Source organism: Barbus barbus, assembly GCF_936440315.1.
Source record: "Barbus barbus genome assembly, chromosome: 5".
Classification (NCBI taxonomy): Eukaryota; Metazoa; Chordata; class Actinopteri; order Cypriniformes; family Cyprinidae; genus Barbus; species Barbus barbus.
In genome coordinates, this window is record NC_136733.1 from 20,207,501 (window position 1) to 20,228,465 (window position 20,965).

The following is a 20,965-nucleotide window of genomic DNA, read 5'->3' on the forward strand; positions in this document are numbered from 1 at the left end:
AGAGATTTTTAATCAAGTGACAGAAATCATAAGGAATTATAATAATCATATTCAGAAATTATAAACCAGAGTCCAAAAAAAAATGTATCCATGTGCAAGTATACAAGTATATTATATATATTTAGGACAACACAATAACCTATTTACAACAAAAAGGGAATCTATTTACTTTATTAAATCACTTTATTAAACTGATATAACACTTTTTATAATAATTTAATTATTTTTTGCTAATTTATAATTTGAACAAATTTTCTTTTTTCTTTTCTTTTCTTTTTTCTTTATTTATTTTTGCATATATTCATGTATATATTTTAGTTGCTACTGTAGTTTCCCCACCCTCTTTCTTACATTTGAGTAAATAAGATATGATTTTAAATATACACACACACACAATTTTTGTATATATATATATATATATATATATATTTTTTTTTTTTCTCAATGTTTCTTTAATATATCTAAATATATTTATCTTATGCTTAGAGAGTTCATGGGTTAACGTTTCAAGAGGAGAAAAATTGTCTCTCCTAAGGCCACATTTAAAAAGCTGGAGAGACTATTTTGACAAGAAATCAATTTTATTATTGCTAAAAAATAAACATTTTACAGAGGAGATTTTAGCAGTTTTGCAGATTTAAAATTTTAGCAGTGCATCATGCACAAGATGAACGATTATAAATGTATGATGAATGATCTTTATTGTATCACTGTATGTGGACAGAGACAACTCAAACAGATAAAAACAATGTTCTCTGTTGCTCATTTTTTCAGAAATCGGCATCTCACATTGAAAATATAAGACTTTATATAGTATAGCAGTACAAATAGCCAGTAGAATAAATAACCTTTTCAAATTAAAATGTCAGTTTTTTGCTGTGCTTGTAAGAAAGGTAGGCTATCTGTACAATTTAATTTTAACTTTGTCATTGTTCAGTGACATATTGTGAAAGGACACAGGATAAATAATAAAATAAATAAATTAAAATATAAAATTAAATTAAATAAAATAAAAGTATATAAAATAAACTTGTAGACAGATTGCAATACACAAGTCCTCTCACACAGACTCATGGAGCTCACATATTTTAAAATCACAAGAAAAGTCAACAAAAGAAATTGCTTTTCCTGTCACTCATTCTACAAAAGAACATGAATCATGGTGAGCTGATGTCATTTCCTATTCCATATATGTAGAGCCCCCCCAAGTGCTTGTTACTCCTGGTTTTCTGCTTCTCCAGTACAGGGCCGGATTCTAATACATTATAACCTCAACTGAAAACATCAGACACTCTGTCAATCCTGGAGACAATGCTGTCCGATTGTGAAATCATGAATAATTCAGAGCCAGAGGGGATCAAACCGAAGCTGTTGCTGTCACTCAGGTGCTGGTTCTGCTTTAGTCAGTGTGTCAGGCAGGTGGCAGCTCGAGGTGTTAACACGACTCACCTTGTCTCACAAACGTCTGGCTGGTATCAAGCAGGATGTCACAGCCCTCCACGATCATGCGCTCAATAGCCAGGTTCTTACGGATGTTTTCTGTGTCACTCACTTCATCGTGCATCACCCTGGAACAATGCAAACACGACACTTGTTTCACAAATGGAAACGTGAGACATTCACCTTCTTACTTTTTGCCACTTTGGTTATCTGGCAAAGCTGTAAATGAACATGTCAGGGTATAAGAAGCACAGGGTATAAGATGAGTCGATGTATTTACAACTACTACCTAATGCCAAGGGCAAAAAACTGGAGGAAATTCACTACATCTGCTGAAGCACTATCTGCATTGTTTTGACATATTATTCACTAAAATAATTCAAATGTGAACCAACTACAATTTAATTTACAATTTAATGTATGATATAAAACGATTCAAAAATCAGCTTATGTACTGATCAATAAAAAATTATCTTTTCAATTAATTTACTGTTGAATTCTCCATTTAACACCTGCTTTTTGCGGTGGAATTAGCAGAATATTCAAATAGTAGGGCTCTAGAGATTTATATATAAAGTAGAGAAAATTAATTAATGCTCATGGCACAATGCTATTTCAGTGTATTATTACCCACAAATGAAATTTCTTTCATTATTTACTCACCCTAATGTTGTTCCAAACCTATATGACCTTCCTTCTTCTGTGAAACCTAAAAGAAGTTATTTTGAAAGATGTTTCTATGGGTTTTTTGCACATACAATGGAAGACATTGGTCTCCACCCATTTGTGTTCCACAAAAGAAAGAAAGTCATACAAGTCTGAAACGGTCTTGACATACAATGCGCAACTGTTTAGTAAGTTTTCCTCTCAGGGTGGTTTCCTTACCTGGAGAGTTCCTCCAGTTTAGACTTGGCAAACTCTAGACTTTTCCTTTCCACATGCTCATGAGGTGTATGAGCCAGTAGCTCATGGAGAGTGATGATATAACGAGGGATCTGTCAATCAATAGAATAAAGAGAGAAAAATTGTAAAAACTGAAAGCGTATAGAGCGAGAGTTATCAGCAGGCCCGCATAGAATCTGTGCCCACAGAATGTCCGTCAAGTTCTATATGTCCCTCGCCCGTTACATGTTCGGTACTCAAAAAATTTGGCTAATTTGATAATGCTTTCGCCAAAGTGTATAGTATTCTCTGTCTAATTTAATTCTGCTGACTTTACCACAAAACCACCCCAGAACAAAGGTCTACAGATTCTGTCTGGGCCTTGATTTCAGGAAACTTTTAAAAGATTACTTTGAATGTTTGAGGAATTGAGATACATCAGGTGAGATACATCACTCAAGTGATAAATGAGGCTCTTCGTTAGTGAGTGTGAAGAGCTCGCTCAAATGGTTTATGGAAAACAAATGTCTTATTTGTAGAAACACGACCCAGCAATTCCCAGTGGCAGTTCAATTAATTGAACAAATCAAGCTCTTCAGTGATCAGTCTGGAATTGAATAAGACACTAATGAGAGTGCGAGAGAGGCACCTGAAACATGGGGTATGTGAGGAAGGTTTCCAGCATCCTCCCCTCACATGCAGCGTTTGATTCGTACTGCTTCAGGAGTTTGTCAAAGTCCCGGTTCTGCTTACAGTTGGCCAGAACCTGAAGACTGTACTGGTGGTTCCTCACAAACTCCTGATAGATGTTCAGCATTGGCAGCAAGATATCAAAGAGATCCGCTAAAAAGGAGAAAACAACGTCAAAGTCATTAAAAACGGATTCTTTTATTCACAGCAGTGCTTGAAAATGCTTATCTTGGGTTTAAGATTTTGGCGGGTTTTTGTCTGGCTCTCATTGTTGCAGAAGTGTGTGTGTCTGTATATGGTGAGATAGGAGACAGTCAGACGTCATTGAAGGTTTTGATTGAGATGCTGTGCGTCAGCGGAAACAGCTTGTCCTTGATGTTAGTGTCAGCCTGCAATGTGCTGTCTTTGTTGATGGTGTGTTCTGAATAGCTGCTCCTGAGTGCGGTAATTAGCATTCTGAGAGATAAAATGTAACAATCATGACATACCTAGAACCAGTGTGGGCCAGTTTGCTATCCTTGCCTTCAATCCCTGATGGAATATTTCATGTAGAAACATGATTGTCTCACTGAGGACAAAAAAAAAGAGTATATCAATACAATAAATATTTAAAAGGATTTATTAAAATATCAATAAATCCGATTATTCCATGGCACCAGGGTCAAAGCTTAACACTCACCTTGTGCCAAAGGTGAGTAAAAATAAATCACTCACCAATAAACACAATGTTGTATTTTGGTTGCAGTTCGTTTAAAATGCAGTATAACGTTTATACAATGTTTTATTTAGGTTTTAAATAATCAACACATTTGATTGAGATGTTTCAAACATTAAGGACCAGTTTTACTAAGCAGGGCAAATTAATGCGAGAGCGCATTTACAAAACAGCACCGATTGGCGTGGAAATTTCTGTGGGTGATTAACTAACAACGCGCAAATTAAAGAACTGAAAGGGAAACTCTGACAAATTCATATTCAATAAAGTCAGGTGCAAAAATAACTGTCCACTCCCTTTTCAGCGCTAATTCGTCACTGCGCGTCTTTAGTAAATCCTGACAGTCCTATTTTAACGCCAAAAGAATAGTAATACTGGCCCTATGCCTGTGTTGCAGAAGGATGTGGATGAAATAGTTCAAATCATCATCCAAACAAGCTGTCACAACACTGCAGTAATTATGTGTCAACACCGACCCTGGTTGATCTGGGTCAGAGGCTCTCTTGTATAAATTTTTTACAACCCAGGATCATTGGAAAAACATTCCTGGTGCATAATTTCAGCAAAATGGCATTGTTTGTTTCATATTTCCTGACACTTTCAAAGTGAAATGTCCAATGAACGGCACTAAAAGTGCACAGAGTTTTATCTGAAACAAATCAATGTGAATCTGGGAACGCTCTATTATGTTAGCTGTTTCATACATTGTGGCAATTCAAAAATTAAATGTCCAGTGAGTAGCGCTAGAAGGTTGATTATCTCTCATTCCACCAACACTAAACTTAACCAACAACAAAAGCAAATGTGAACAAAAGCAAACATGACATAAAAATGCTTTTGCTGAATCATCTATGCCATTAGCTTGCTTCTACAAGTCTCTGAGTTCTTTTATCTTGGCTTGTGTTTCACTAGATTTGTACATGAAGGCTCTGAATGTGTAGTACTGTACCAGGTGAGCTACAGTGCAAGTTAACTATGTCAGAAAAGGCATTCATTTGAAGTTGGTTATGTGATGCAATCATTAAATATATTAGTTTTCACTAATCATGCACTATTGTAAAATTATTTTGAGGTCATAACATAATATTGTGCAAGGAAACACGCAAGAAGTCTTTATTAGTTGCTAATCTGTCCCTGTAATCATTACTTGTGTGAAAAGGAATAAAGTTGTTGCTGTTTTACTGCCTCTAGTGTTATTTCAGCTGAAAGCTGCAGTGAATTATATGTTCAGATACATTTTTGTAGGTTTGCAAAAATGTAGGCTGAGGTACATTTGTTACAGGTTACTGGTTTTTCCAATGAGCCTTTGTTGATTTTTGACAGAGTGGTTTTCATTGCCAAAGAAGCCGAACTCACACACCTGTTAAGGAAGATGCTACTGACATCATCGTGGCTAATGGGTGGTTTCTTGGAGCTGGCGGCCATTCTGAGTGGCCTCAGGAAGCAGTTGACCAGAATGGAAAGCTGATGGACGTACTCTGTCTCAGCCTCCACCATGTTGAAGACGATCTGGTTCCTCTTCCTCATGCTCTCAGCATGAGGAGAACAGATGTAGTCCTGCACAATAATCTTCCATTTCCTTCTACACAGCCACCCTCGCATGAAGCTCTGGACCTACAGAGACAAAGTGTCTAGAATAACATTTGTGGTCACAGTTTGATCAAAACAGATTGACTTCTCAAACCAATGGCCCTGGCTAAATGTTTAACAAGCCCATATGGCAGCGGTACACATATGTACACATATTTCTGGCCATGTAATGTTGAAGTTCTTTACCTTTTTGATTTTTTTTATATCAGGATCCTCCTCTTCCTGATATACGTGGTAGGGACGCATTCTTTCCTTAGTTTTGTTCAAGGCTATAATCTTTAAGAGAGAACAAAACACAACATGACTGAGCATTACAATGTTCAAAACACTTGCGAAGGGAAATTGGTGGAGGTGACTGTCAAAATGATTGGGCCGCTGTGGTTATAATTTGACAAATCAGATAATGTTGAGGTATTTAACGCTCATCCTTCTCAATGAATAATCCTTGTGTGTCATATATGTGGATCACTGAGACCCTGTGTGGGTGCTGGCACATCAGATAACCATCTTAACTTCCTCTCCATTCCTTCCTTCATTCAACAGCCTTCATCACAAAGCTCTCTCACCAAGCCTTTATCAGCCATTTACTTTGGATGCAAATAGGCTAAATGCCCCACAGCGTATCTCCTAGTATATGCGGTCTGCAGGAACAAGCCAAGACTTGAGTTTATTGAAGTGCTATTGTACACTCTAGATAATATGTAATGGTCATGTTTGTTGTGTTTTCTTTATTTGTTAAGTGTTCGTTTGGAATTTAAAAAATCTTTGCATATAATCTGAAGGCTTTTATAGCTACCCTGCTTTAAGTGGCTAATGGTTCAGTTTCCTTATTCTAGTTTTAATGCCATCATATAACATGCTAAATGTATGTTTTTTTCTTCAGTTTCACAACAATAAAAATTATACTGAGTTTCTATAATAAAACAAATAATACAATCCCTTATCAAAATGCAGCATTTACACAGAATATACAGTATTTTTTATGTCATCAATACAAATGTTTTCTACAATATCAGGGTGTGAGCCAGTAGTAGTTGGTATCTTTTTTAATTGTATCCTTATAAAATATGTATAACTCACAACAAGTTTGAATGCAGATGTTTCAGTTTAAAAAACAAAGCACTGCTTTTATGGCTTCATCATTTATTCATAAAGAATACTTCTGATATAATCATGACAATACAGCATAAGTGGTTTTTATGGCAATTTATATTATACACCAGACCTATGTTTATATAAAGAAATAAGAGTGCAAGGAAAACAACATCATGCAGTAACAACAGTAGTTAGATGATGGATGGATAGATAGATAGATAGAGCTCGTCTTTTGTGAGTACTGAGCGTACTGAGTGTAATCAGCCTAATTAAGACAACATATTTCTTGTTTCTTTGCATTGATTTATACTTTGAATTGTGTGTTCACATGCCACTGGCCCTGCAATGTCAATAATGGGGTATATTTCTCATCCCCATGGCGACTGGTCCAATGGGGAGGATAATTCCATGGTAACAGAACTAGGGAACAGATAAAATGCAGAGCCTGAGAGATGCTCTGTGGCACACTGGGATTGCATATGTTGCTGGTAACCTTAATCACAAAAAGAAATACTACAATCTGGAAAAAGCAAAGCGAGAAAATGAGGATATGAGGATAAGTCACAAATGCTTTTAGTACACAGGACCGTTCAGTAATGGCGACATTTTTGGAGACCTGCACTGTTATTAGATTAATGGGATCTAGAGTGGTTCACTGATTCATAAAATTGGACTGCACGTTGGAAAACAGCCCATTAAATGGCACAGCTCAAGCATATACAGTTACCTCAGATTTAAGCCTCTCAATCTCTGTGTCTTGGTCTTCCAGTTGTGTGCGGAGCTGATTGGCTGCCACCTTCTCTGTCTCCACAATCTGCACCAGGTGGATGTACTTCTGCATAAGAACCTCACGCTCGATGATGATGTCAGAGTAGCTGAGATGAAAACAACAGGGTTACACTCAAATTTAATGAGTTCTCAGAATATAAATGTAGTCGTTTATGTATGCCTGGGTTCATTTAGTGGGGCTCAACAATAAAGATGCCCAGTTGAGGTGCCAAAGATGCCAAAATGCTACTATCAAGCCACTGCTGAACATGTTACTAAATCTTAACTTGATCGTGTTGCTCATGTGTGTTGTTTTTTTTAGTTTGTTTTTTAAATAGCCTGTGTGTGTTGAACCTACTGAACTCACCAACACTTTCCAGTAAAATTGTGTTTATGAAATTGCTCTGATGGATTTAAATTATAGCTTTTATCATTTCCAGATATAATTTAAAATAAAAAAATAACTTTTTAAATGAAAATTTACTGAATTTTAAAAAAAAAATACAATATATATATATTCAAAAAACAATATTATAGTCATGGTGGCATGTCCCAAAAAAAACTGATTTCAACTCAGGATCCCTGTTTCTTTTCTGCATTTTACCTATTATTCTAGCTTGTTTCCTGACGTAGCTTTCTAATAAACCTGGCATTGTATACTATGAATTTTGTTGTCTCTGTATTGAATTGCTTATTATGCTCCTCATTTTTGGTTGCTTTATATAAAAGCATCTGCATTAATGTAATGTAATGTATATGCTAAAAGAAAACTGTACCACTAGACCTAGTCACTGTCTCAGAAGTATGTACATATATTTTCAGTCAATAAACTATTTTACAATACAATATTGTAAAATAAACACTACAATATTGAATTGTTAACTATTATAATATTGCCAAATACAGCAACAAATAACATGGAAAATTTTATGTAATAAGCTTAAAGAAAGAAAGCAAAGACATGAATAGAATAGAATAGAATAGAATAGAATAGAATAGAATAGATTAGAATAGAATAGAATAGAATAGAATAGAATAGAATAGAATAGAATACATTTGTCCAACTTTCTACTTGGAAAAAAACACTAAAACCCATTTCAGAAATGGGGAAAAAAAAATGAATCCCAGCAAAAAAACAATAAAAACAAACCTGTACTTGTACATGCATAATGAACTATTAAGTTGCTAAAAAGTTTTCAAGTTGCCAAAGGTTGTCTTTAAGTGATCTTGCCTAGGACACCAAGTGAGAAAGGGCTGGTACATCTTTAAAAATAAAAAAAATAAAAGATTGGTGCATGACGCCCCTGGCAACAGGGTTTCCTCAGTCTGAAATTACAGCTTAATATTCAGTCTTGCTCTAAGTCAGATCTGTGATATAACAAATAAAGCAGTTTATGCTTTCTTTAGAGATTTGTCTCCTGGAGATGAGTTGCATAAAACATGACTGCAAACTTTGATCTTAGGCTGCATGTCTGAGCACCAGGGAGAGGAGAACAACAGTGCTGTCAAACTCAGTGCGGCTTATTTGTTGCTGTGCTGCTCTGCAGTGACAGGGATAAATGCACAATGCGCTTGACTTAACCCCCTCTCTGATATGTCTCTTTCTTATTATGATGATTTTATTCTTTCAGCCTGAGAGTAAAGCTTCTTTAGCGCCTCTAAATATTATCCTTGACTGAGCAAGATACAAAAAACAAATACACACAGTCACACTACCTGGCCTGCTGGATGGCCTCCTCCCATTCATCACAGTCTGACTCCTCCTCTGTCCGCAGTTCCAGAGGCTTCTGTCCATCATGCCCGAAGACGACGAGGAAATAATGCTGAAGAGATAGACAGATACAAACTGAGATGTTAGCCTCTGTGTGTGTGTGTGTGTGTGTGTGTGTGCGCGCGCATGTTTTTGTGACAAATGAGGACATACATTTGTAGTGACACAGGTATGACATAGGTATTACAAGGTGAAGGTGACTTATGAGGACATTGCCCCATGTCCCCACTTTTAAAAATGCTTATAAATCATACAGAGTGAGTTTTTTTTTGAGAAAGTATAAATGTACAGTTTCCTGTGAGGGCTAAGTTTAGGTGTAGGATGGGTGTAGTAGGGAAATAGCACATGCAGTTTGTACAGTATAAAACCATTACGCCTATGTGATGTCCCCACTTTTCACAAAAACAAACATGCGTGTGTGTGTGTGTGTGTGTGTGTGTGTATCGAACCTACTGAACTTCAAACTGTACTACAGGCACTTTCCTCAAATAGTGTACTTTAATGTCCTATTTTAAAGCATTATAGGCATTTTTTGTTATAAAAATTATTTGATGCTAACTATTTCATGCTTAGTAAAATAGCTGTATGAAAAGAAGCTATTTTTAACACATTAAAATGTATTAATTGTGGCCTTAACCTAACTTAACTTAACTTAACTGTATTCAACAATAAAATCCAAACAATGCCACCATCTTGACATAATCTGTTGAATCTATTTAATTATTTTTAATAATTACCTAATTTTATTTACTTGTTTCCCCCATTTTCTTCTCAACCCTCTTAGAATCTGTTTTTTGTCTAATTGAAAAAAAAAATATATATATACAGCATTCCCTAAAATTGTGACACTTATAACCACACACAATTTGGATCATCTTCTACAAAATGGAAAAAAATAATCTCGGTTTTACCACAAAATGCAGTGTTCAATGCATGTCATAATCAACCTTGTTATTTTGTCAAGAAATAAATAATTTAATCATTCTATTTAATTTTGATGCATATTGCTAGAAAAAACAAACAAACAAACAAACAAGAATAACCATTTGTTAAAAAAGAAAAGCAGTTCAGACATTATTTTCTATCTTATTTGTCCAAAGCACTACAATCTAAAATATGATGTTTAGGAAAAAAATACCACCACAAGTGGCCTGCTTTTAGATATCAGAGCACCTGCTCTGTATTAGAAACAGCACGCTTTTACTGCTAACACACAAATGCTGACAAGCATTGTGAAATAAAACAGGTAGAAGGTTATGAGAGTCTGAGCACTATGCGGCTTGAGGCCATCTGCAAGGCAAATACACACATACAGACGCTTAACAGCAGGTGTGAGAGGAGTTGAATCAGCTATTGTCATAATGGCTTGAGGGAAAATGCATGGTGTGAGCTGGTTAGCATGTGACATGCATAAGCAGCTTCACAAAGTGTAGAATAGCATGTGCATTTCACTTTAAATGTATTGTTTTTGTTGTTTCCTAGAGTTACAGTGAAGTATAGCACGTAAGACCAAAATAAATAATATGGGAAAAAATAAGGTAAATGTAATTTACAATGTAAGAAAAGCCCATAAATAAATAAATAAATTAATAAAAAAAACCGAATAGAATAGAAGTCTGATTTTCAATATAATATTTACTCAGACAGTCTGTGAGAGGACTTTATATATATGTGTATGTGTGTGTGTGTATGTGTGTGTGTGTGTGTGTGCAGTGTGTACATATATATACTGGACGTACATGTACACACACAAATTCTTGTACATCCAATTATAAATAGCGTCATCAAAATTAAAAGCAACTAGCTATTTGTTTATATAGCGGAATAAACTATTAATGCAATTCCTGCATAACCATATACACTGGTGCTGTTTCAAATACATTATTAACGTAATATCAACTGCATCAAAGGCAGTCAAGCTTTAGCAATACTAACCACAGCCTGACATGTAAAGTATTTAAAAAGAAAGGAATTGTGGCATGGCCTTTTTCAAACGGTGAAAATCACTTGCGAATAAAAAAAAAAAACACTCTAGCAGCATTTAACTGACACTGAGAGCAAGCAATCACAGTCTAAATGTAAGAAAGCTGATCATTTCCATCCCTTGGTGCCTGAATTAGCATACACTTAGAATCCAGTGGGAAATAAGTCTAAAATATAAAAATAATTCTAACTAGTTTATATAATTTCATAAGGCTTCGTTACACATACAAATGCAATCTGCTAGGCTTAGGGATCAGAATGCAGAACATGTTGCATTTGTTTGTGTATCTGATGTTTGCATTTATTTCACATCTGCAGCCGACACTAATGAAACGAGCGACTTCAGCTGGTCATGCAACAGTAAACACAGCTCCACTCGTTGCTCTTTGAGTCATCGCTAGACTCGCGAGAAGGAGACAAAATACAGCGCAAACATTTAGCCATGTACTGTACATGTTAGAGATAGAAAGAACTGTTTTTGTGTACAGATGTGCATATGCGTCCAGTATATGTATGCGCACATATATAATCACAAAACTGCAGTTGAAGTCAAGTTCAAGGGATTAAGCGTTCAGCGTTTTCTAGCACAGAGAGGCATGAGAGGCCTTATGTAACCCTCCCTAGATCTATTTACAGTCTCTCAGGCTGGCTGCCTCTCTGGATGTCCTCCTGCACTCGTCTCTGGGCGTTTAAGTTGCATGTAAACAGAAGCATAAAATCAGCACCAGGTATTCCTATATACACAAAACCATCTCTACGCTATCAAAAGAAAAAGGTACAAAACTGTCACTGGGGTGGTCCCCCCTTATTTATTAATTTTTTTTCTACAATTGCCAGTGACATTATCTTCCATAGTATGGAAAAAAAAGTCAATGGCTACCAGCTGTTTGTTTACCAGCATTCTTCAAAATATCTTCTTTTGTTTTTAACAGAAGAAAGAAACTCATACCGGTTCGGAACACCATTAGGGTGAGTAAAAAATGACAAAATGTTTATTTTTGGGTGAACTACTATTCCTTTAAATATCCAAATTCATCTGCAGCATCCAGCAGATCTACTACAACCAGCCACTGTGGTGTCTGTTAGAAATATTGGTACATATTGTAACACTTTACAATAAGGTCTCATTAACATTAGTCAAAGCCATAGATCACTAAAAAAAAAAAATTGTCATTAATTACTCACCCTCATGTCATTCCAAACCTGTAGCCTTTGTTCATCTTCAGAACACAAATTAAGATATTTTTGATGAAATCTGAGAGGTTTCTGACCCTGCATAGACAGCAACGCAACTGAAATTGTTGAATAAAGTCGTTATAAATAAGTCATTGTTTTCTTTGTGCACAAAAAGTATTCTCGTAGCTTTGTAAAATTACAGCTGAACCACTGATGTCACATGGACTATTTTACCAATGTCCTTACTACATTTTCATTTTTGGGTAAATCCCTTTAATGCATTAGCTAAAATTAACTAACAATGAGCAACACATTTTTAAAGCATTTATTAGTTTCTGTTAATGTAAAAAAAAAAAACTAGGATTAAAACTTTCTGTAAATGTATTGTTATTGTTTGTTCATGCTGACTGATACAGTTATCTAATGTTAACAATTGAAACATTATTGTACCAAAGGTTTAAATATTACAATATTTGCAGCACCCAGAGGCTTTTTTTTTCGAACAACCTACTAAAGAGGTTTGTGAGCAGTCTTGGTGAAAGGATGAGATAAAAACAAAGTTAAAAAAAATACACAGACATCAGAGTTAATACAGAACACAATATTATATCTCTGCAATCATAAGCCCTGGAGTAATCTTTTAAATGGTTTTGGAAAGCTCTAGTGTATACTGATATTTCCTGCGATAACAGGAAGTAATTTGCTCAAACTCATAACACTCACTAAGACAGACAATCAGACTTTACACAAAAAGAACATCCAAAAAGGAAATCAACTTCTATAAATGAAAAATGGTCTAACAACACAAAATAATATAAAATACATTTATATGATAATCGTTTCAGGACATGTTTAGAATAGTCGGGTAACAAGAGTATATTTACTTTACACGTATAGAAAAAAATTACTGAAAACTATCAAAAATATGCTCATTTTAAGAACCAGACAAAGCAAAAAAAGGCATCAACAATAAAGATGGCCCACTGGTCACAGATTTTCAGCTCAGGTTCGGCCTATTGAGTCAGTGCATTGCCAATTAAAATGTTCAATTTATTGATCATGTTGATTAAAATTAATGTTTATTTCTCTCTTTAAGGACCACAACTGTTTTTAACAGTGATAACAACAGTGATCATTCAGCTTAGCCATTGCAGGAATAAAATAAATTTTTAAAGAATAACCTGCAAGAATGCTGGTTTACATGCAGAGCAAAATCTGGTCACTAAATCAGCTAAAAATCTACAGTATTCATGCGGATTAAGTCTCGTCTAAACCATTTGTGACCTTAAAAAAGGATAGTTCACCCAACAATGAAAATTTTGTCATCAAACTCACGCTCAAGTTGTTCCAAAACTGTATAATTTCATTTCTTCTGCTGAACACAAAAGACGATACTTTGAAGAACGTTGATAACCAAATGGATTGACGGCAGCCTTTGACTTCCATAGTATTTTTCCATACTGTGGAAGTAAATGTCTACCATCAACTGTTTGGTTATCAACATTCTAAACTCAGGTTTAGAACAACTTGAGCATGAGTAAAGGTCTTTGCACACTGACTCCGAAAAATTTGTTTTTTCATTTATTTAGTCATTCTTTCCTATCAAAATGCTTGCTATGGATACGAAAATGCAGAAAATCTAACCTGATCCGATTTTTTTATGACATATGAAAGTTTCGGAGGCAGTGTGTAAACATGATTGACACAACGTGAGGTCGTATTTATTTTTTTAACGTGCAAAAATTTCGGATGAGAATTTCTGACTCAGTGTGCAATGACCTTAAATGATGACAGAATTTTCTTTGCATGACCTAAAAGTTGTCTGGTTATTAAATATAATCAGTGCAAGATTGTGCATAAATGCAGTCATACTTAAGTTTAGATAACATTTTAATTCCAGATAAAATAACAAATACTAATCCCAAACTACAACTTGGCAAAAAAGACTGATATACTATTAATAAAGCCAAATATTCTCTTTGAACAAAATAAATAAAAACAGAGGAGAAGTAGCCCACGCGGACGCTGACCTAATAAACTAAATCATCGGTGCTCTGCCCCTTTACACGCATGAGCTATTTTTAATGCGGGTGAGAATGGACCAGTGACCCCTCCACTCACAAGCAGTTATGCCGGTCTGACTGAAATATTTCCTAACCTATTTCCTCACAAAAGTCATACATTTGCGAAATTCTGAAGCCCTGTATTCAGAAGGCCATGCCCTAAAGCATTGAATTATATGAAGAGTGTCTATTCTGGGCTGAGCGCTTATACAGAAGCCGTACACACAGAGCTCTCTTGTTCGACTCACAGGAGGGCACTGAACTATGCCGCCACATTAGTGCCCAAGGCCAACACAAACCAACAGGCCTGGTGAGCAGGGTGAAGGTTTGGCCCAACACCTCTAAATCTAGTCACCGAACCCTCCACCAATACACAAATTCATCACTGCATGTATCCGCAATAGTAATTTGCTCTGGAAATCTGCCAAGCCTACAGAAGGGAAAAACAGAGCGGGTGGGTGAGAGACAGAACCTCTTGCATAACATTTCTTAACAAGTGTCAAGCATATTTTTAAACCGTCACTTTACCCAACAAATCTCGTTTCCATGACAACGCAGTGCTCTGCGCAAGAACAGTGCTCAATAATGTGCTTTGCTTTGTATTCATTACTACCGCTTTCTTTGATCAGCGCCTTGCCAATCTTTTTCTCAATTTAAACTTCCTTGTCTATTAGGCTGACAGGAGTTATGTTATGAATACATTCGGCTTGCTTTTAGCAAATCATATTTGCCTTGATCTTAGCACCGTAAATGACGATATGTTGAAAAAAAAACAGCCCAAGGTGATTTCTGCTGGTTTGATCTGGTTTGAACGGTCAGCCAGCTGGTTTTACAAATTGACAAGCACTCAAACCCTCAATAAAACCAGCAAAACAGAATAAACAGAGACTAATTGGGCCTATATTAAAAAATAAAGTTAGCTTATTAGCATTTTTAGTTCCATCAAGAACATCCATGGAACCTTTCCATTTCTTTAGAGTAAAAACAGGATATTTAGGTCATTAAAATGTTATTCACTCCAAGAAAATAATGGTTCTTTTAAGAACTGATGGAACCAAAAATGGTTCTTCTATGGCATCACTGCAAAACACATGCAACAGAAAAACTGCTTCTTTTTAGAACTGTTCACTGAAAGCTTCCTTGGGGAACCATTTATGCATTGAGATATGCATTTATTCCGCTGACAGGAAATTGTTTCGCTCACATTTTGCAAATAATATTTGGCATCATCTCAGCATTGTAAATGACAATATGTTGAAAAATAAACGACTTCAGAGGATTTTCGTTGGTTTGATCTGGTTTAAACACTCAGCCTGTCAATCAGCCAGTTTTCCAGCCTGACAAGCACTCAAACCCTAAAAAAACAGCAAAACAGAGCAGATTAAGCTTAACTGGATTGGGAGACCACATATGGTTTTTGAAATCTTTATTTTTTAAGAATGGAGTGGAGGTCGGTTTAAGGAGGACACATATTTGTCTCGGTTAGCAGCACTTGTCCGTTTTATGTATTTCTCTCATTGGAGGAAGGCAGAAGAGATGGAGCTGTCTTTCAGGAAAAGTGTTGATGTTCATTGTCTGGATGAAATAGATGATGTTTTCTTCTCTCACTCCTGCTGGGTGCTTACCAGGGCTTAATTTGTGCCGGAACAAGCCGGATCCGGAACCGGCACCTCTGAAATCCGATCCGGCACCTCATTTTGGGGGATCCCCCTCCTCATGAGCCAATGAAAAACGTTTGTGCTGACGTGTAGAGTGCATATATTTAATTAAAAAACACATATAATAACGATAATGTCAATAACGTTATCCCTTTAAAATATAAAATGATAATAAACATAAAAAAAAAAAAAAAAGATGTGTTATCCATGCCAGGTTTTGGAGGTTTTTATTTCCATGGCAATAAACTACTTCTGTAATTGGTTGATGCTGATTTGTGTGTGTCTGTGTGTGAGGGGGAGGGGAGGCTTCAGTGCTTAATTGGAAATGTGGAACAATGGCAAAAAGACAAATTTACGAGATTATTTTAGACAGGGCCCAATGTCTAAAACCAAACAGGCCAGAATTATTATAGATACCGATAGCAAGGGTTCAAGTTCACCGGCTGATGTTGTTAACACAGAGGAAGACGAAACAATCTGGGATGAACAGAGAAAGTTGACAACTGCGGAGAGTTCTGGCGGGCCGGGGGAAGAAGCAGCATGTGGAGGTGAGCAAACAAGCACCGAAGATGGAGAAAACCAGAAAACGGGGGCAATATGGACCGAAGCAGAAAATACATTATATCCTTGGCTTGTTATGGAGGGGTCGCATCTGGGCTGCACTGTTTGCAAAAAGGTTGGAAGACTGGGTCCTGAAAAATCGGCGGGGATGAAACTGGCCAAAGAGTGGGTGACATGCACTATAACGTCATCAGCCACAGATCTAAAAAAACAACAGAGGGCATTTACGAAAAAGGTTTTTGAATACTCTCGGACGAAGACGCACATTGCAGCACTTAGCATTCTGGAAAAGGCAAAGGAAGACTCATTACAAAAGACAATAATAAATAGCCTGTCCGATGAAGTGAAAACTACTACAATAATTTTTCGTACAATGTACAAAGAAGCGAAGCGCCACAGACCAGCGTACGGCTTTGACAGTGAAATTGATTGTCAGGAGTTAAATGGTCTGGACATGGGAAGAATTCTGCACTCTAATGTGGCATGTGCAAACATACAGAGCCATATTTCGCTTGAAATGAAAAAGAAATTATTCAAAAAGATTGTTGCTTGCGCTCCTAAAATTGGTCTGATACTTGATGAAGCAACTAGTGTAAGCAGAAAGAGTGCTTTAATCATTTACGTTAGATTTCAGCTGCCCGACATGGAGTCGCCTGAGAATATTTTAGTTGAACTTGTTAAACTTGAAGATCAAAGTGCCCAAGGAATGGTCGAACAGTTGTTACGTGCTTTGGAGGGTGTTAATTTTACCAAGGATTTTCTGTCTAAAATCCTAATAGGTCTCTCGTGCGATGGCGCATCAGTTATGCTCGGCCGCAAGTCTGGAGTGGCAGCCAGACTTAAATCACTTTTCCCAAATATGATAGCATGGCACTGCTCAGCGCATCGACTGGAGCTCGCAGTCGGCAATACGATGAAAGAATTAGGAGAAATAAATCACTTTAGGATTTTCATGGATAAACTCTACACATTGTACAGCACATCAAACAAAAACAGAACAGAGCTCAAAAAATGTGCTGACAAATTAGACATTCAGTTGAACAGAATTGGCCGGGTCTTGGACAACAGACGGGTTGCGTCGAGTTTTAGATCTGTTGAAGCTGTATGGAAAAATTATCCTGCCCTCTACAATCATTTCAGTCAGGCAGCAGTAGATTCCTCCCGTGACAGTGTTACCCGCGCGAGCTACAGTGGCCTAGCTAAGCGTTTGTCCTCCTACAGTTTCGTCCAAAATCTTGGCCTCATGTACGATGCACTTCAAGAATTGTCTGAGCTGTCGTTGGAACTCCAAAAGCGAGACTGTACAATTATAGCAGCGCATAAAGCTATTTGTCGTGAGGCAAGGGTGTTTGAGGCAATGCCTGAGAGACCTGGACGTCACAGAAAAATCAGTCAAAATGCTGTAAATGACAGCATCTTCCAAGGCGTTCCTCTGCATTCAGGATGAAGAGAAGAAAAAGGAATGGACCACAAGGTGTTTTTAGGAGTCTGGCGAGAAGCCTAGACAACCGCATGCTATCGTACGGAAGGGCTGAAGGAGACCGGACAGGGTAAAACAAATTCATCGAAGAGTAAAAAGTGCTTTTTTCCTGAGTACTGGCCTCAGGATGCCAGAGCAACGTATGGTGATAAAGAAACTGAGTCTCTTTGTCAACAATTTGCCGTTGACAACCCTCGAACTGCCGTCCGGGCTTTGAGGGAATATCGAGAGAATGGCGGCCGGCTCATCCCAGCAGGATTAAAAAACATTTTGACTGCTGTTACCACGGTTCCAATTTCAAGTGCAGAGTGTGAGAGGGGTTTTTCTCAAATGAACTTAATTTGGAATGCAAACCAAGCATCTCTCCACACCACAATTTCATTGCTTTTATTTCTCTGCCTTGTTGGACCACCACTATCTCAGTTTAACCCCATTCCATACATGAGGTCATGGATTTCAAAGGGACACAGGACTGCAAAAGACCCCAGAAGCAAAGCACGATCTAGAGAGACTCAGGGAAAATTGATGCCTGTGCTATGGTCCATTTTAAACAACTAAAACGAAAGGTAAGAATGGCATTATGTTAATTTTCTGTGGCATTGCAGTGTTGAATACACTGTTTATTGTGTTTTTTGTTTGTTCCACAGGGTTAAAAAAAAAATATATATATATATATATATATATATGACGGAACACGCGTTGGGCTAATCTTACCCAGCAAATTGCCTTTATTTTTTGTTAAATACAGTTCTTAACATATTTTTACCGTTTACACATGTATACAATAGTTCTTACATTTAAACTCGTTTAACAAGCATTTTAGAAGCAAAAAAACAAAAAAAAAACATTTAAAAGTTTAAAACTTTGTGAAAAGACCAATGCAACTTGTTTAGGTGACAGACATCGCGTCCCTGTAGTTTGCTTAAAATAAAATAATTTACAGCGAAGAAACGGTTTTATATATTAAATAATAAAATATTTGTCAGTGGCACAGAGAACTACTCTTTACCTGAAAAGGGTACAAAATATCTGTGCTCATTACAAAAAAATAAATAATGATAAAAAAAAAGACTTGTTTGAAATAAGTTAACCCATGATTTTTTTTTTTTTAGAGTGCATGCACACCATACAAGCTACTGATGCTAGCTGTTATTCACTTAAGTTGGCCCACCAATGTGATTGCGCGAATGCTCCGTTACCTCACCCTCCTCTGATCACATGCCGGATCCGTCACCCTGCTTTGTTCCGGCACCTCGCAATTTACAAATTAAGCACTGGTGCTTACTGATACGGTTTACAATCATGCGCTGTACGCTATGTCTGTAGTTATCTTTGCAGCTACAGCCAGAAATAAAAGCAATATTTGCTGCTGTCATAATACATCATGTGGTATGTTTATGACAGACAGATGGCAGTAAAAGAAATGGAGCAGGTCCTGCTTTTTCTCAGAGTGACAGTGGACTATTTTTCAAGCTTTCAATAAAGTTTTTATGGAATCTATTGTAATATCCCACCTCAATTATTTCTTGACATCCACATAATATTTAACACAGAGTGGTCTGTCAAAAAATATTTGAGTTTTTAAGAAATCAAGGCTGTAATACAGAACACAACTTTTGGCCAGATTTTTGACCTGATTTGCAGTTTGGATAAGTCAACGCTAGCTTCCTATAGTCAGAGCCAGTCAGCAGATTTTAGTCAGTTGGATGTTCAGATTTAAAAATTTGTAGGCTGTTACAGCCTTTACTAACAGCATAAACCAGCCTATGGTGAACTCATTCTTCCCATGCAAACTATGCCGATCTTACAGCCATGCTGCTTAGACTGGTCTTTTGTGGTGGTTTTAGAGGGTTTTTTGGCAAATAACAGTTGGGAGATCCGCTTACTGACCAAGTAGATAAGTTTAAACCAGGGCTGTCAGTTTAACGCGTTAACTATTAATTAGTTATGAAAAAATAACAAGATTAAAATATTATGTTTTGTTAACAACTGTTTATTGATTTTTTTCCGGGAAAAGTAGCCCAAAACAAAAAGCAGCTGTACAGATCCAGAATCCACCCCACCCCCCCGGCAGACCCCCAAAATATAATAAAACAAATAAATAAGCTAAATAAAATAAACAATAATAATAATACAAATAAATGTATATTAATAGATAAATAAATAACAATAAAATAATTTTTACAAAGATTTTAGAAAAGATGACACAACATCAAAAGCCGAATGCCACAAATCCACAGCCTAGATCCATGATCCATGTATCCATGACTAGATCCTTTTGGATAATGTCCAAAAGATACACAGTCCAGATTCGTCTGTCCATTGTGTGAGGAGGATTCCAACAGTTGACTAGCAATTCTTTGCTGCTGTGAGAGCAGCTAACAGTAAAGATCTTTGTTGGACGGACAAGGTGAAGTCCCATAAGTCAATCATAAAAACAATGGCAAGCAGTCAAACATATCTCAGTACCCAACAAATATGATATGTCCTGTGAGAGCTGAGTCCAAAAAGGTGAGAGGGGCACTCCCAAAAAATAAAAAAATAAGAAAGACCTGCCTAAAACTCCTTGGGAACAGAGATTAGACGACAGATTTGTATAGAAACGTTTCATTGGAGTCAAGTAAACCCTATGCAGCAATTTCCAATGAATAATTTGATGATTAGGGTTTTTAGAAGACAATTTAAACATACCCCATACCTGATCTGAAAATAAAACATGCACATCTTCATTAAGATTCAAGAGATAGAGGTTGACAAAACAGAGAAAAAAGTATGGTCAGGAGTACAAGGGGCATAAACTGAAAGAAATACAATATTTCTATTCCCCACCATTGTTTTTATATGTGTTATTCTACCCAGTGTTGCCAACTAATTTTCAGAGAAAGTTGCTAAAGGAAGGTCAATTTGTTGCTAAAAGTTGCTAATGACATTGTGATGTCATTGCGTGATGATGTCATTGCGTGATGACATCATTGCGTAATCACGGCGCAAAATTGAGTCACAACATCAAATCTCAAAATAATACTATGTTAATTTAGATTTGTTTGTAAAATAATATGTATAATATAATATTAAAATATAAATAACTTTATT

The 20,965-nt window shown here is 36.5% G+C and overlaps 1 protein-coding gene across 1 annotated transcript in view; it reads right to left on the minus strand.

Annotated features, from left to right (window-relative positions):
• Positions 1-20,965, minus strand: part of LOC306869654 (ras-specific guanine nucleotide-releasing factor 2) — a gene marked incomplete at its 3' end in the record, with an annotated part of 79,444 nt that overhangs the window by 37,434 nt on the left and 21,045 nt on the right. Inside the window, exons 2-9 of the mRNA XM_079416504.1 lie at positions 8,897-9,003; positions 7,140-7,287; positions 5,504-5,593; positions 5,088-5,341; positions 3,501-3,580; positions 2,972-3,165; positions 2,326-2,435; positions 1,450-1,568 (exon numbers count right to left, since the gene is read on the minus strand). Coding sequence (XP_079272630.1) covers positions 1,450-1,568; positions 2,326-2,435; positions 2,972-3,165; positions 3,501-3,580; positions 5,088-5,341; positions 5,504-5,593; positions 7,140-7,287; positions 8,897-9,003 — 1,102 coding nt within the window. The remainder of the gene's footprint in view (positions 1-1,449; positions 1,569-2,325; positions 2,436-2,971; positions 3,166-3,500; positions 3,581-5,087; positions 5,342-5,503; positions 5,594-7,139; positions 7,288-8,896; positions 9,004-20,965) is intronic.